An 18223-nucleotide genomic window follows, 5' to 3' on the forward strand; every position below is an offset into this window, starting at 1 on the left:
ACTATAAGGAAGGACTAGATATAACAGAGGTTCTTAAGTTCCAGGCTTTGCATTATAACTGGGGTAGTGTCTGTGGGGATGGAGAAGAGCAAATATCCATTACCATTTCACAGAAACACTAAAACTTAAATAATAAAACTTTATCAGATTTAAAAATAAAAACAAAATCATGGTGGTCCTGGCCTTCATGCTCAGCTACCACAACAACATAAGCAACGTTAACGAGTTAATTAGTGCCCATTCTTTGTTCGTTAATTAGAAAATCATGTCTCTCCTCCTTTATGTCTGCCTTCCTGTATTAATTATAATTAATCAAACATCCTATAAAAATCTATGTATGGTCAATCATCCATAGTAGACCATCCTGATACCCTGCCTCATATCAGTTCTCCTCCATCTCAAAGAGGTTTCAGCCAACATTATATTTGCTAAGGCAAGTGGAGCAGTTGGTGGAAAGGTGTCTCTTTCTCCAGCTTAGAATTTGGTAGGCTTGGCTGCTATTAAGAAGATGGACATTCCTCTCCAGCTCCAGAGATAGCGAGTGCTGCTGATCAGAAAATCCAGAGGAATGCAGAGCAGCTGGTACTTCCAGTGTATGATGCAATATGCTCATGCTTCTTTGATGGCTGGTAGACTTGCTGCTTTAGGACAAGCCTTAGTGCCAGATATGACTTTTATAGTTCTATATCTTGCTGGTGGAAGAATAAATTGGTCCAACCTCTACAGAAGTCAATACAGCAATAACTATTAAAATTACAAAAGCACATACCTTCTAATGCAGAAATTTCAATTCTATATCCTACTATACTTTACATGTGTGAGAAATAAAAACAAGCAAGATTATTCATTGCAACACAGTATAAACAAAAGGCTGGAAATAACCCCCAAATACTTCCATAGTAAACTAAATAAAGTGCATCGTACAATGTAATACTATGCAGCTGTAAAATGAATGAGTAAGCACTTTATATGCTGATGTGGAATGACCTCCATGACATATCGTTAAGCAACAAAAATAATGTACAAATGTATTTGTATAGGAAGCTACCATTCTGTTTAAAAGGAAAATACTATATATTTGTATTCTCTTGGATATAAATAGAAAATCTCCAGAAGGGAGTGCAAAAATTTGGTTAAAAAATTATCACTTCTAGATAGAATTTGGTGGTAGGAAGCTTTTCATTGCATATAAACTTCTGTGCCTTTTGAACTTTACATTATGTGCAAGTTTTCCCTGTTTAGAAAAGTTAACTAGAAAAATAAGGGCGTTGATATTTTAAACAGTGGTTCCAAATGCTGGTCTGCAAGTCAGTGAATGTTCATGAAGAATAATCTATTAATCTACAATGAAATCAGAAAAATAGAAATAAGTATGTTGAAAAATTTTTATAAAGCTGAACTTACTTAGCTTGGAGGACCATCCTGTATTCTTGAGTAAATACTTTATAATGAGTACTTAGCAGTTAGCATTGCAGTTTTTATTTACATAATGGGAAAAATAAAACGATGGCATACACATATCATCCCTCAAATTTATTTGTCCTTAGTCCAGAGATTTAAAACACTAGAATTGCTAATTTAGACTAGGAGTGTTTTTTTTAAAAGGGCAGAACTAATATTTTATTATTATTTATAATCAGATGCAGCTGGATATAAACGATCTTTTTTCTTTTCTGTAAATAAAAGAACAAGTTTTGAAGAGCTGATGGCTGGTAATGTTTTCAGTAAACATTATTGATTTAATTAATTAATGTTGTCTTCAAGCTTTTCCTTATTAGCACCAGAAAATTCACCCACCTTTTATTCTTTTTATAAAACTGAAATGTTGCCACACATTTGACTTCATGCTCTGCAGGGACAACCTGATAGCCAACCACATTAACTTCAAGGGAACCCTCCTTGTCATACTTTCCAGAGAAGGGAATGAAATAAAGGCTTGATTATTTTGCAAGCCCCACATCACATGACTGAGAAATCAACTACTACAAGTTTATCTCCAGCACGTTCAAAAGGTGGCCTGAAAATCTTCTTGCTCTTGATCTGCTTCACCATTTTGGCTGTTGGCGGTCTGACACCGGCTGTAGAGAATGTCAAAGAGGATCCAAAAGAGCAGGACTGAAGCTGGCCTAGACTGGGCTTTTGCTCCCTTGCTGAATAATCTTTTTTTTTTCACATATTATTTCGGAAGGGTTTCCTCCTGTGTATTTCATGGTGTCGACTAAGAGATGAATTATAGCTGAAGGCTTTTCCACATTCATTACATTCATAAGGTTTTTCCCCAGTGTGACGTCTCTGATGTTTTTTAAAGGATGAATCATGCCTATAGGCTTTTCCACAGCGATTGCATTCATATGCTTTCACTCCTGTATGAACAGTTTTATGGTTGCTAAGGTGTATTCTCTGCCTAAAGGCTTTTCCACATTCCTTACATTTGTAGGGTTTCTCCCCAGTATGGATTCTCTGATGATGCGTTAGATAAGCTCTATGGCTAAAGGTTTTACAACAGGCAGTGCATGCATATGGCTTCTCCCCGGTATGAATCCTTATATGTTCACTAAGGTGTCTAATCTGTCTAAAGGTTTTCCCACACTCATTGCATGTAAAGGGTTTCTCTCCAGAATGAGTCCTCAAATGCTGGATCAAGCTAATGTTCTGGCTGAAAGCTTTCTGACACTTATCACATGCATAGGGCTTCTCCCCAGTGTGAGTTCTATGATGCTGATTGAGAGATGAGCGGTGTCTGAAGGCTTTGCCACATTCCTCACATTCGAAGGGTTTCTCACCAGTATGGATTCTTTGGTGTGTATTAAGGGATGCACTTTGGCTAAAAGCTCTTCCACATTCCTTACATCTGAAAGGTTTCTCACCAGTATGAATTCTCATGTGTTCTGTAAGGTGAATGGGTTGTTTGAAGACTTTTAGACATATATTACATTCAAAGGCTTTTGTTTTTATGTAACTTGTTGGATGATTAATCAAATCTAAATTGTATTTGCTGCTCTTTCTAGGTTTGTCACATTTATGGTGTCTTTGTTCTATAATAACATTTGAACTCACAATGATATTTTCCCCAAATCTGTTAGTTTCTTGGCCTCTCTTCTTGAGTGTCAAGATGGCTTGTCTTACAACTCTCCTACAGGTTTCCTGAGGCCTTTCTAATTCACCATCATATTTGGAGACTTTTCTCAATGTGGAATAAATGACATCATCCCTCATGAACCTTTCCATCATAATGCCATGATATAACTGTTCCTGTGAAATGTCATTCTTTGCAGTTGACTCATTAGTTTCTGTTTTACTCTTCAAGTCTGAAAGAAATGAAAAAATGCAAATAACTCATATTTATTATGCATTGAAAAATCACTGTATTAGGCACAGAATAGAGATTTAGAAAACACTACATCTAAAGTACATAAGATTTTGACTATATTTAAATGAGGTCATGCAACCAGGAGAGATAATGAAATAAATAAAAGCAAACGGGTTAAAAGTGTCCGTATATATTAAGCATGACAACATTAGAGACTGGAGAGAGTCTATAGTTTTTTACTGAATGGAGAAAGGGTAATTAGAAGAGGGCAGGGTTGTAGGGATAAACATTAGAAAGAGGACAGAGGAAGATCAGGTTCCAACACTATTACTTAATTTATACAATACAAAAGGAACTATTCTAGCAAAATGAGGGTGACTGAGAAGAAAAAGTATTGCAAACAGGAAGAAAACATATTATAAAATAAAATGGATCTGAGAAGACGTAAAGGCAAAACTCAGTCTGACAGCTGCATAGTCAAGGTCCTAGTAAGAAACAAATGATAGCTTCCAACTGGGTAACATGAAGAGAGTGTAATAAATGGACCATTCTAATAAGAAAATAAATGAAGTGCCTGCTGTTTTGAATAAAACATAAATGGCCTCTAAACTATCTAAATGGACACAGCTTTGGGGAAGATAGTGAAATAGGTTAGGATGAGTTCACCTCTTTTCCAAGGAACAGCTAGAGAAGTGACAGAAAAATGACTGGGACAGTGATTTCAGGGTGCAAGTGATGTGAGAAGGTCTTCTACATCACATAGGAGGCCCTGGTTGAAAAACCTAAGGAACTGAGATGCAGAGACACAAATTGCCAAATGGAGGCCCAAAGCACTCAGGAGTGCACGGACAGGGAGATGGACTAGGAAGTAAGCCAAGCCATGCTCCCTGAATGACCCACAACTATGCGTGCTGCACCCCATGCCCCATGCACCCAAGTCCTGTCCCCCCAGAGACACATAATGATCCAACCCCCCACACCCCATATACCCAAGCCCTGACCCCTGGTGCCCCAAGAACCGTGGCCCAGAGCATGAGTGTACCCCTACCTTGGCCCCCAACCATGCTCCATATTTGCACACATGCACATGCCAGCCTCACTGCCCTATGCACACCCACATCTCACCCTCCACAGCACCCATGCCCTGTCACCTCGACCCCTGCATCCAGCCACCCTGCCACACAAACAAGTGCACTCTCACCCTGGCCCTGCATCCCTGACCCACACACATGCACACCCTGGCTGCAACCCCACCCAGCAACTGCAACCCACCCACACACCCCTGCAGGCACCTATGCACCTATGTGCCTCACACCCCTGCCTGCGACCCGTGCACATGGATACCCACGCCCCACCACCCTCATGACCTGGGCACATGCACCCCACACCCCATCCATGCCCTGCCCCTCCCCATGACCCGTGAACCTGTGCCCTGCATGCATCCACATATGGACCAATCCCCAACCTGATGTACAAGTGCACTCCTGCGTCCTGCCCTCCACACCCAAATCCCCTGGCCACCACCTCTGCCCCCTGGCACCCCAACCTCTGCTCCCTGAATACCATGCCTTGATACCCATGACCGCAGCTCTCCATGTGAGCACACACATCTCACATGCCCCCAACATACCTGCCCCCATCCATGCCCTCCCTCTTCCCATCCCCATGCACCACCACACCCCCTGCAGCCCATGCACTCACACAGCACCCCCAGTCCACCTCCCACCACACCCTGCCTCCACGTACCCCACACCATGCCCTGCCCCTGTACTTCAAGGCCTGCCCAAGCTGCATCCCACCCCCAAGTCCCCTGCACCATAACCCACACCTGTCACACAAATACAAAACCTTAAGACTTTGGACTACTGAAGGAAATCAACTTCCAAAGTAACCCTATCAAGATAACTACATGCCTCAAAGGCAGCAGAAAATCACAAAGTATATGAAGATGCAGACAGGTACAGCCCAGCCTAATGACCTAATTAAAACACCGGAGGAGACATAGACTTTGGAACATCAAAGGTGTTCAAACACTCTACTAAATAAATTCAACAGATTGGCTAATTACATAAAGGATATCACGAAGACACTAGAAGAGCATAAAGAAGAATTTGAAAGAATAAATAGAAAAATAGCAGATATTACAGAGATGAAAGATTCTGTACACCAAATAAAAAATATGCTAGAGACACAAAAGCAGATGTGGAGAGGCAGAAGAAAGAATAAGTGAACTAGCAAACAGGACAATTGATTATGAACACAAAAGAACAGATAGCAAAAAGGATGGAAAAATTTGAATTGGATCTCAGGGAAATAATGGACAACATAAAGCACACAAATACAAGAATCATCAGTGTCCCAGAAGGAGAAGAGAAAAATAACAGGCTAGGAAGATTACTTGAGGAGATAATGGGGGAAAACTTACCAACTTTTATGAAAGACATAAATATGCAAATCAAAGAAGTCTAATGAACCCCAAATAGGCCTACTCCAAGACACATACTAAATTAGCCTGTCAAATGCTGAAGAGAAGCAGAAAATCCTGAAAGTGGCAAGAGAAAAACAACCTACTACATACAAAGTGTGGTAGTTAGATTCAGGTGTCAACTTGGCCAGGTGAATGTGCCTAGTTCTGTTGCTGTGGACATGAGCCAATGGCATGTGAAGCTCATCTGTTGCTGATTACATCTGCAGTCAGCTAGGAGGCATGCCTGCTGCAATGAATGATGTTTGATTTAATTGGCTGAATGCTTAAATGAGAGAGCTCAAACGTAGCACAGCCCAAGCAGCTCAGCATACCTCATCACAGCACTCACAGCTCAGCCCAGGCCTTTGGAGATGCAGAAAGGAATCACCCCTGAAAAAGTTATTGGAATCCAGAGGCCTGAAGAGAAGGCCAGCAGAGATTGCCCCGTGCCTCACTGTATAAGAAAGAACCTCAGTTGAAAGTTAGCTTCCTTTCCTATGAAGAACTATACATTTTTAACTAAATAAATCCCCTTTTATTAAAAGCCAACCCATCTCTGGTGTGCTGCATGGTGGCAGCTTTGGCAGACTAAAACGCAAGGGAAACCACATAAGACTGAGTTTGGATTACTCAACAGGCACCATGGAGGCACTATGGAGGTGAGAAGGCAGTGGTATGATATATTTAAGATCCTGAAAGAGAAAGACTTCCAGCCAAGAATTCTGTACCCAGCCAAACTGTTCTTCAAAAGTGAGGGAGAGATTAAAATTTTCACACACAAACAAATGCCAAGAGAATTTGTCAACAAGAAACTGGCCACACAAGAAATCCTAAAAGGAGGTCTGTTTGATGGATAAAAAAGACAGTAGAGGGAGGGCTGGGGAATGGCACAAACTGAAGAGTACCAGTAGGGCTAACTTAAAGAATAAAAAAAAGAAAGAGGGAAAAGAATATATAGATATGGCAAATAAAATCCAAAGGATAAGATGGTAGATTCAAGAAATGCTTTTGCAGTAATAACTGTGAATGTTAACAGACTAAACTCACCAATTAAAAGATATGGATTGGCAGAATGGATTTAAAAATATGATCCATCTATATGTTGCTTACAAGAGACTCATCTTAGACCCAAGGATACAAATAGATTGAAAGTGAAAGGTTGGAAAAAGACATTCCATACAAGCCATAACCAAAATAGATTTTAAATGTAAAGAAGTCATAAGAGACAAAGAAGCACACTACATATTAATAAAAGGGACAATTCACCAAGAAGAATTAACAATTATAAACGTTTATGATTCCAATCAAGGGAGCTCCAAAGTATATGAGGCAAACATTAGCAAAAGTGAAGGGAGCAAAAGACATTTCAACAATAATTGTGGGATACTTCAATACACCATTCTTCTCTATAGATAGAACAGCCAGAGAGAGGATCAACAAGGAAGAAGAGAACTTAAACAATATGATAATGAATTAGACCTAACAGATATACATACAGATCATTACACCCCAAAACATCAGGATATACATTCTTCTTTTGTGCTCATGGAATGTTCTCCATGAACATATGAACAGCTGAGACACAAAGCAGGTCTTCATAAATTTAAAAAGACGGAAATTATTTAAAGCACTTTTTCTGATCACAATGGAATGAAGCTGGAAATCAACAATTACCAAAGAGCCAGAACTTTAACAAATTTGGAGATTCAATAATGCACTCTTAAACAACCAGTGGGTCAAAGAAGAAATTGCTACAGAAATTGGTAACTATCTAGAAATGAATGAAAATGAGAATACCACATATCAGAACTTATGGGATGTGGCAAAGGCAGTGATGAGAGGGAAATTCATTGCCCTAAATGCTTATATTAAAAAAGAAGAAAGAACAAAAATCGAGGACTTAACTTCTCACCTGGAGAATTTAGAGGAAGAATAGCAAACTAACCCCAAAGCAAATAGAAGAAGGGAAATAACAATTAAAGCAAAATTAAATGAACTAGTGAACAAAAGAATAAAACCAAAAGTTGGTTCTTTAAAAAAATCAATTAAAATTGATGGACCCCTAGGTAGGCTGACAGAGAAAAAAAAGAGAGAGGAAATAAAGAAAATTAGAAATGAAAGGCGGGGGTTGTTACCACAGACTGTGAAGAAATTAAAAAAAAAATCAGAAGAAGATATTATGAACAACTATATGCCAACAAACTAGACAACTTAGATGAAACAGACACAAATTCCTAGAAACACATGAACAAGCTACATTGATTCGAAAAGAAATAGTAGAACACAAGTAAAGAGATTCAATCAGTCATAAAAAAAAATCTTCCTACAAAGAAAAACCGAGGGCCAGATGGCTTCACAGGGGAATTTTATCAAACATTCCTAAAAGAACTAACACCAATCCTGCTCACACTCCTTCAAAAAATTGAGGAAAAAGGAACACTACCTAACTCATTTTATGAAGCTAACATCACTCTAATACAAAAACCCGGTAAAGACGCTATAAGAAAGGAAAACTACAGGCCAATCTCCCTAACGAATATAGATGCAAAAATTCTCAAGAAAATACTTGCAAATCGAATTCAACAACTCATTAAAGGAATTACATACCACGACCAAGTGGGGTTTATATGAGGAATGCAAGGGTGGTTCAACACAAGGAAACCAATCAATGTAATACAGCACATTAACAAGTAGAAACAGAAAAATCACATAATGATTTGATTGAAAAGCATTCGACAAAATTCAACATCCTTTTCTGATAAAAACACTTCAATAAGTAGGAATTGAAGGAAACTTCCTCAGTATGATAAAGGACATATATGAAAAACTCATAGCCAGCACTGTACTCAATGGTGAGAAACTGAAAGTTTTCCCTTAAGATCAGTTAAGAGACAAGGATGTCTTCTGTTACCACTATTATTCAATATTGTATTAGAAGTTCTAGCTAGAGTAATCAGGCAGGAAAAAGAAATAAAAGGCATTCAAATCGGAAGGAAAGTAGTAAAACTTTCATTATTTGCAGATGACAGGATATTATACTTTGAAAATCCTGAGAAATCTACAACAAAGCTCTTGAGCTAATAAACACATTCAGCAAAGTGGTGGGATATAAGATTAATGTGCAAAAATCAGTATTCTTTCTATAAACAAGTAATAACCTACCTGAGGAGACAATTAAGGAAAAAATCCCATTCAAAATAGGAACTAAAAGAATCAAGTATCTTGGAATAACTTTGACTAGGGATGTAAAGGACACAGAAAACTATATAACATTGTTAAATAAATCAAAGAAGATCTAAATAGGTGGAAAGACATTGCCTGTTCATGGATAGGAAGGGTAAATGTACTTTAGATGCCAGTTCTACCAAAATTGATCTACAGATTCAATGCAATACTAATCAAACTTCCAACAACTTACTTTGAAGACTTGGAAAAGCTAGTTACCAAATTTATCTGGAAGGGACAAGAGTTAAGGGGAGGTTTGGGTTTTCTATTTAGTGAGGGCATGTTTATCGCTTACTTTTCTCTTGGGAGTAATGAAAATTGTCTAAAATTGAGTGTTGATTATTATATATGTATATAATATATCACCCCTAAGTGGTGATAATGTGAGACATGGACTGTTGACTTTGGACATTATACATGATGCCCAATGGATGGAGGTGGCTGCAGGATACACTGACTGAGAAGTAGAATGGCAAACTGTAGTGTACACATATGCTCGAATATTGTGCTCCTACAGAAAGGAACAAAGTTGTGAAGTCTACAAAATTATGAATGAACCAGTGGGACATTATATGATGTAAAATAAGCCAGAAACAAATATTGTATGGTCTCATTTAGAAAATACTTATAAGAAAATTGGGCCTAGATTGTAAGTTCTTACAACAGTCACATTTAGTCTGGAGCTGTAATTGTCATTTCTAGATTTCGAGATGCTGTGCTATAAATGTATAACATGATACTTCCCTGGAACTCCGGGGGCCTGGGTGACACCTAAGACTCAGAGTGGGAGTTCTGCAGTTCTGAAGGTCAGCATTGCCACATACAACAACTTTTAAAGAAACTGAAAAAGATCAGCCTTCAATTAGAGATAAGAATGAAGCTGATTGGGTCAGAATTAAGATAAATCAGAATACAGGGGTAAGGAAGACATTGTCTGTATTTTAGAATCTCACCTACTCTATGAGACCAAAGGAAGAGAGGTTCATTTTGTTCAAAACTTAGATTTTCTATAACCTATATTCTAACTCAATGTGTCTGTTTAGATAGTTTAAAGAACCCAAACACAAGGCGCCCACAATGGGAATAAGGACTTGTAATTCTGTTTAGCTGAATATAATGCCTGGATACATCCCAGAGTATGTTGAGCAGATAATTAAAAAGTATTGGCAAAGTTCCTTGAGGGATAGGAAAAAAAATATGGAACTATTAAACTTTACCACCAGGGAAGCCCCTGATACTGTCTCAAATATTAGGAACTCCCAAATTAATAGGCCAAGCCCTTAATATTGACTCTTGCTTGTTTGTTTGTTTTTTTACATTTTTTATTGTAAAATATATTTACAGAAAAGCAATAAATTTCAAAGTACCTTATAACAAGTAGTTAGAACAGATTTCAGAGATTGGTATGGGTTACATTTCCACAATTTCAGGTTTTTCCTTCTAGCTGCTCTAAGACATTGGAGACTAAATGAAATATCAATATAATGATTGAGTAGTCATACTCATTTGCTAAATCCTATCTTCTTTGTTGCAATTCCTCCTTCTCCTTTGATCTTTCTTCCAGTCTTTAGGGGTATTTGGGCTATGCCCATTCTAATTTTTCATGTTGGAAAGGGCTGTCGATAGTATAGACAGGGGGATGAAACTAGTTGATGTTCTTGGAGAGGCTGGCCCCTCTGGGTTTCAGAATTTATCTGGCCTAGGAACTATATGGAGGTAGAAAATTTCTGAAAAGTAATCTTAGTGTGTGAAACTCTTGTAGAATCTCAGATACAGCCCTAGGTAAGAACAGCTTTTTAAAGATCTCTTCACAGATTATTGATGTCAAAGTCTACTTATATAAAGCTGAAGCATATTGGAAAACAATGTTAAAATATCCATAGGGGTGGTGCAAGGGGAGTTCAGTAGTAGAATTCTCACTCACCAGGGGCGGAAACCAGGGTTCGAGTCCCAGCCCTTGCACTTTCCAAGGGGGAAAAAAATTCACAAATGGTGTTGCCCTAATGGGACAGTTGCATGGAAAAAGAATGAAATGTGACCCCAATCATACAGCATACAAGAAAAAAAAAGTCATAGGTTACAGGAAGGGAAAAGAGTAGTGACTAGCTGGAGACTACCATGCAGAAAAGTAAAACTGTTTTTTGTTTTACTTCAGATACTCTATATATTGAATCACTAGCTTATTTAAAAGTTTCATTGGCAGAGAACAACTTAGACTGTAATATTATCTCTTTAACCAGTTCCTCTAAAAGTTTTTATAAATAGGTATATTTATAAGCTTTCTCTCTAAACAGCTAAAGAATTTAATGTGTTTGTGTGTGTTATAGTGGTTTTAGAAAAAAATTACTTTGTCACTGGTGCTGAAGAAACCTCTCTCATCAGTAGATATCCTAAGAGTATAATTGTAGTTCTTTAATTACTTATTTCTAAATTTGTTCCACTCTAATGACTACAAATGGACTGAATATTCAAAATGTCCTGAAATGGTGCTGCAATTAGATTAGGTCCACTGAAAATCTATTCAAAATGTGAGCAAGAGTGAATAAAGTTATTTAGGAGTCGTTAGGGCTAAACTACATAAATTTATATACCCCCATGGTATTTCATAATGTTTTTTTGAGCACATAAATGATTGAGGTTTGATTTTTTTTTTTTTTTTTTTTTTTTTATTTTAAAGGAAAGACAGAGAGAAGGAAGGAAGGATAGAAGGAAGGAAAGGAGGAAGAAAGGGAAACATCTTTTAAACATTTTCTTGTTTTATTGTATTTTGTTTCTCCGTTTTTGTTACATGGGCTGGGGCCGGGAATCGAACCGAGGTCCTCCGGCATAGCAGGCAAGCACTTTGCCCGCTGAGCCACCGCGGCCCGAGGTTTGATTTTTGTTTATTTTAAATATGAGCATTTCTTACATTTTAATGTGCAGGGAAGCCTTGGGTTGTGTTTAAATGTTAATTATCTAGAAAGAGGGTATAACGTAAATTATTTTTCCTTAGCTATCATGGAAAAGATCAAACAACTTATGGCAGTTTGTATTGTGATGAGCTCTGATTTAAAATTACAATTTAAAAATTTTAAATTTTTAAAATTAAAAATTTAGCCAGAGTAAATTCTAGTTTGCTTAAATTTCAGAAATAGTTTTAAAAAGAATGGTCAGTATGGCGTGCCATTTGTGTTGCTTTCTAAAGTGACTGAAATTTAAATATTATATGTAATATGTTTTTCTTGAGATATGAATTCAAATAAAAAAGTATTTGACTTCCCAAACTCTGTAAATTGGACTCGATTCTCTCATTCTTACTATGGAAATATTTAATAATATATTTCGGCTTGTCTCACAACCTGCATAGGCTTATCCTTTGAAATTCAGGGAAACCAAGCTCTTTAAATACTTAACTGCAAATGCATTAATCAAATTTGTTTGATTCTACTTATAAAATAGGTTCTGGATACAGGTAATAACACTGCCAAATTTAGCGTGTTAGTCCTTAAAACATTTTGCCTATCATTTCTTGAGACTTATTCTTTTTTTAAAAAATATTTAACAGCTAGTCCTACTAGCTCAATCTCAGTAGTAATCAGGATAATTAAAAAAAGCAAGATATCCTGTTCGCCCAGGATATCTTATTTTTATATAGTTTTAAAACTATAACCTTTAAAGTTTGATGATGCCAAGTGCTGATAAAGATGTTGAGTTCTGAGTTCTTTCAAAACTTGCTGGTGGGAGTACAAATTGGTACGACCAGTTTGAGGTGAAATTTGGCAATACTCAGCAAAATGCAGGTGCTTATACTCTATAACTCAACAATTTCACTTTGAGCAAATACCTTAGAGAAATGCTTGCATATGTACAGAAGATATATATCTTAAAGTTTTCTGCATTCTTTGTAACCCCCATTTTTAGAAACTGTATATGTCTAGCAACAGGAAATTTGATAAACTGTGGTTTATTAATTCAATGGGAATGAATGAACTAGAACAGCATGGACAAATCTTAATGTTGTAGAATAAAAAAAACAGTGAAATACATCAATATATATACATATATTGTATGTATACATATATGTATATATAGATAGATAGATATATACCAATTATGTAAAGAATAAAAACACGAAAAACAATGGTTAATTTTGTTTAGGGGTATACACATATGTCGCAAAAGTATGAAGAAACATACGGGAAGGATAATTTTTAAATTAATTAAAGTGTTTATTCCAGGGGGGTGGGAGGGACATGGGGGTTTCAACTCTGTTTTATTTTTTAATCTAGGTGGAAGCGACAAATAAAGTTATCATGTTCTCTATGCCTTTCTGAATGTATAAAATATTTCATAATAAAAGCAAAGCTTAAAGATATTATTATATATCACTGGATTTGGTAAGAAGGAATCTGGTGGTAATTTCTCTCACAGGATCTTTCATAAAATAGTTGTTAAAAAATTAAAATATGAGTTAAAAAGAGAATGAGAGATTCATTTCCAGGAATGAAGCTGTGAGTACAGTGCTCCAGAGTGAAGTTCCAGGCCATCCAGGAAGGAGATACCCCTCCCATCAGGAAGAAAAACAGCTCAGCTTCATCTACAGACACCTGTCAACCAACCTCTGATCTGAAATTCCTCTTCGAGACAAGCCACCAGGTCCTCAGTGCTTATAGTTATCTCCAAATCAAAATGTATTCTCAGGAAGACATGTGAACTTATTCACTTCTTTGGAAATATCTAGAGTTTTAGCAGAGATCAAAACCTTAATATAGACTTCTGGAGAAGATGGCGGCTTAGTAAGACGCACGGGTCTTAGTTCCTCCTCCAGAACAGCTACTAAGGGAGTAGAAACGATACAGAACAGCTCCCGGAGCCACGACAGAGATCAAGAAGACAGCGTACCCCATCCTGGAACGGCTGACTGGCTGAGAGAAACCGTTCCGGTGAGATCGCCGAGGGGCGCGGGCTTCCCCGGGCGGGGCGGCAAGTGGCCGGAGTTCCTCCCTTCCTCCTTCCCGGGCCAGCTGGCAGAATTGGGTAGGTGGTCCCCTCAAGCCGCGGCGGCTGGTGCCCCCACCACGCATGGCCCCCCGGACCAATTGAGAGAATTGGATCGGAAATCCCCAGGCCGCGGAGAACGGTGACTGAGGGGGTCCCTTCCAAACACGTGACTCCCCGGTCCGGCTGGGAATGGTGCACTCTCCGGACCGCGGCGGCTGGCGCCCTCCTGCCACGCTTGGCGCCCCACGCCGACTAGGAAATTCGGACGGGCGCTCTCCCGGGCTGCGGCGGCCAGCAACCCTCCCCGTGTTCAGACCCCCGGGCCGGTTGGCACTCTTCCAAGCCGCTTCGGCTGGCGAACCTCCCCCACGGCAAGAGATTTCCAAAGTGAAAGGACCCACAGCACCTTTTACTGGTGGGACCCGCAGACAAACGTGTGCCACGAGCGCCAACTACTGGGCAGGATAAGAAAAACAGAACCCAGAGATTTCACAGAAAAATCTTTCAACCTGTTGGGTCCAACACCCAGGGAAATCTGACTAAATGCCCAGACGCCAGCAGAAGATAACGGATCACGCTCAGAAAATTGAAAATATGGCCCAGTCAAAGGAACAAACCAATAGTTCAAATGAGATACAGGAGCTGAGACAACTAATGCTGAATATACGAACAGAAATGGAAAACCTCTTCAAAAATGAAATTGATAAATTGAGGGAGGACATGAAGAAGACATGGGCTGAACAAAAAGAAGAAATAGAAAAACTGAAAAAACAAATCACAGAACTTATGGAAGTGAAGGATAAAGTAGAAAAGATGGAAAAAACAATGGATACCTACAATGATAGATTTAAAGAGACAGAAGATAGAATTAGTGATTTGGAGGATGGAACATCTGGATTCCAAAAAGAAACAGAAACTATCGGGAAAGAATGGAAAAATTTGAACAGGGTATCAGGGAACTGAAGGACAATATGAAGCGCACAAATATACGTGTTGTGGGTGTCCCAGAAGGAGAAGAGAAGGGAAAAGGAGGAGAAAAACTAATGGAAGAAATTATCACTGAAAATTTCCCAACTCTTATGAAAGACCTAAAATTACAGATCCAAGAAGTGCAGCGCACCCCAAAGAGAATAGACCCAAATAGGCGTTCTCCAAGACACTTACTAGTTAGAATGTCAGAGGTCAAAGAGAAAGAGAGGATCTTGAAAGCAGCAAGAGAAAAACAATCCATCACATACAAGGGAAACCCAATAAGACTATGTGTAGATTTCTCAGCAGAAACCATGGAAGCTAGAAGACAGTGGGATGATATATTTAAATTAAAAGAGAAAAACTGCCAACCAAGACTCCTATATCCAGCAAAAGTGTTCTTCAAAAATGAGGGAGAAATTAAAACATTTATAGACAAAAAGTCACTGAGAGAATTTGTGACCAAGAGACCAGCTCTGCAAGAAATACTAAAGGGAGCACTAGAGTCAGATACGAAAAGACAGAAGAGAGAGGTATGGAGAAGAGTGTAGAAAGAAGGAAAATCAGATATGGTATATATAATACAAAAGGCAAAATGTTAGAGGAAAATATTATCCAAACAGTAATAACACTAAATGTTAATGGACTGAATTCCCCAATCAAAAGACATAGACTGGCAGAATGGATTAAAAAACAGGATCCTTCTATATGCTGTCTACAGGAAACACATCTTAGACCCAAAGATAAACATAGGTTGAAAGTGAAAGGTTGGGAAAAGATATTTCATGCAAATAACAACCAGAAAAGAGCAGGAGTGGCTATACTAATATCCAACAAATTAGACTTCAAATGTAAAACAGTTAAAAGAGACAAAGAAGGACACTATATACTAATAAAATGAACAATTAAACAAGAAGACATAACAATCATAAATATTTACGCACCGAACCAGAATGCCCCAAAATACGTGAGGAATACACTGCAAACACTGAAAAGGGAAATAGACTCATACACCATAATAGTTGGAGACTTCAATTCACCACTCTCATCAATGGACAGAACATCTAGACAGAGGATCAATAAAGAATTAGAGAATCTGAATATTACTATAAATGAGCTAGATTTAACAGACATTTATAGGACATTACATCCCGCAACAGCAGGATACACCTTTTTCTCAAGTGCTCATGGATCATTCTCAAAGACAGACCATATGCTAGGTCATAAAGCAAGTCTTAACAAATTTAAAAAGATTGAAATCATACACAACACTTTCTCGGATCATAAAGGAATGAAGTTGGAAATCAATAATAGGCGGAGTGCCAGAAAATTCATAAATACGTGGAGGCTCAACAACACACTCTTAAACAACGAGTGGGTCAAAGAAGAAATTGCAAGAGAAATTAGTAAATACCTCGAGGTGAATGAAAATGAAAACACAACATATCAAAACTTATGGGACGCAGCAAAAGCAGTGCTAAGAGGGAAATTTATTGCCCTAAATGCCTATATCAGAAAAGAAGAAAAGGCAAAAATGCAGGAATTAACTGTCCACTTGGAAGAATTGGAGAAAGAACAGCAAACTAATCCCAAAGCAAGCAAAAGGAAAGAAATAACAAAGATTAGAGCAGAAATAAATGAAATTGAAAGCATGAAAACAATAGAGAAAATCAATAAGACCAGAAGTTGGTTCTATGAGAAAATCAATAAGATTGATGGGCCCTTAGCAAGATTGACAAAAAGAAGAAGAGAGAGGATGCAAATAAATAAGATCAGAAATGGAAGAGGAGACATAACTACTGACCTCACAGAAATAAAGGTGGTAATAACAGGATACTATGAACAACTTTACGCTAATAAATACAACAATTTAGATTAAATGGATGGGTTCCTGGAAAGACATGAACAACCAACTTTGACTCAAGAAGAAATAGATGACCTCAACAAACCAATCACAAGTAAAGAAATTGAATCAGTCATTCAAAAGCTTCCTAAAAAGAAAAGTCCAGGACTAGACGGCTTCACATGTGAATTCTATCAAACATTCCAGAAAGAATTAGTACCAACTCTCCTCAAACTCTTCAAAAAAATCGAAGTGGAGGGAAAACTACCTAATTCATTCTATGAAGCCAACATCACCCTCATACCAAAACCAGGCAGAGATATTACAAAAAAAGAAAACTACAGACCAATCTCTCTAATGAATACAGATGCAAAAATCCTCAATAAAATTCTAGCAAATCGTATCCAACAACACATTAAAAGAATTATACATCATGACCAAGTAGGATTCATCCCAGGTATGCAAGGATGATTCAACATAAGAAAATCAATTAATGTAATACACCATATCAACAAATCAAAGCAGAAAAATCACATGATCATATCAATTGATGCAGAGAAGGCATTTGACAAGATTCAACATCCTTTCCTGTTGAAAACACTTCAAAAGATAGGAATACAAGGGAACTTCCTTAAAATGATAGAGGGAATATATGAAAAACCCACAGCTAATATCATCCTCAATGGGGAAAAATTGAAAACTTTCCCCTTAAGATCAGGAACAAGACAAGGATGTCCACTATCACCACTATTATTCAACATTGTGTTGGAGGTTCTAGCCAGAGCAATTAGACAAGAAAAAAGAAATACAAGGTGTCAAAATTGGAAAGGAAGAAGTAAAACTATCACTGTTTGCAGACGATATGATACAATACGTCGAAAACCCAGAAAAATCCACAACAAAACTACTAGAGCTAATAAATGAGTACAGCAAAGTAGCAGGTTACAAGATCAACATTCAAAAATCTGTAGCATTTCTATACACTAGTAATGAAAAAGCTGAGGGGGAATTCAAGAAATGAATCCCATTTACAATTGCAACTAAAAGAATAAAATACCTAGGAATAAATTTAACTACACAGACAAAAAGCCTATATAAAGAAAACTACAAAAAACTGTTAAAAGAAATCACAGAAGACCTAAATAGATGGAAGGGCATACCGTGTTCATGGATTGGAAGACTAAATATAGTTAAGATGTCAATCCTACCTAAATTGATTTACAGATTCAATGCAATACCAATCAAAATCCCAACAACTTACTTTTCAGAAATAGAAAAACCAGTAAGCAAATTTATCTGGAAGGGCAGGGTGCCCCGAATTGCTAAAAACATCTTGAGGAAAAAAAACGAAGCTGGAGGTCTCGTGCTGCCTGACTTTAAGGCATATTATGAAGCCACAGTGGTCAAAACAGCATGGTATTGGCATAAA

The 18223-nt window shown here is 37.8% G+C and overlaps 1 protein-coding gene across 6 annotated transcripts in view; it reads right to left on the reverse strand.

The window, feature by feature from the left end:
- The window catches only part of ZFP69 (ZFP69 zinc finger protein), a 36493-nt gene continuing 18270 nt past the window's right edge, over positions 1–18223 (reverse strand). For all 6 annotated transcript variants that reach the window (XM_077150128.1, XM_077150126.1, XM_077150130.1 and 3 more), the window contains one exon: positions 1–3308. In XM_077150128.1, the coding sequence (XP_077006243.1) occupies positions 2170–3308 (1139 nt within the window). In that variant the 3' untranslated portion in view covers positions 1–2169. The remainder of the gene's footprint in view (positions 3309–18223) is intronic.

This window comes from Tamandua tetradactyla, chromosome 2, assembly GCF_023851605.1.
Source record: "Tamandua tetradactyla isolate mTamTet1 chromosome 2, mTamTet1.pri, whole genome shotgun sequence".
Taxonomy (NCBI): domain Eukaryota; kingdom Metazoa; phylum Chordata; class Mammalia; order Pilosa; family Myrmecophagidae; genus Tamandua; species Tamandua tetradactyla.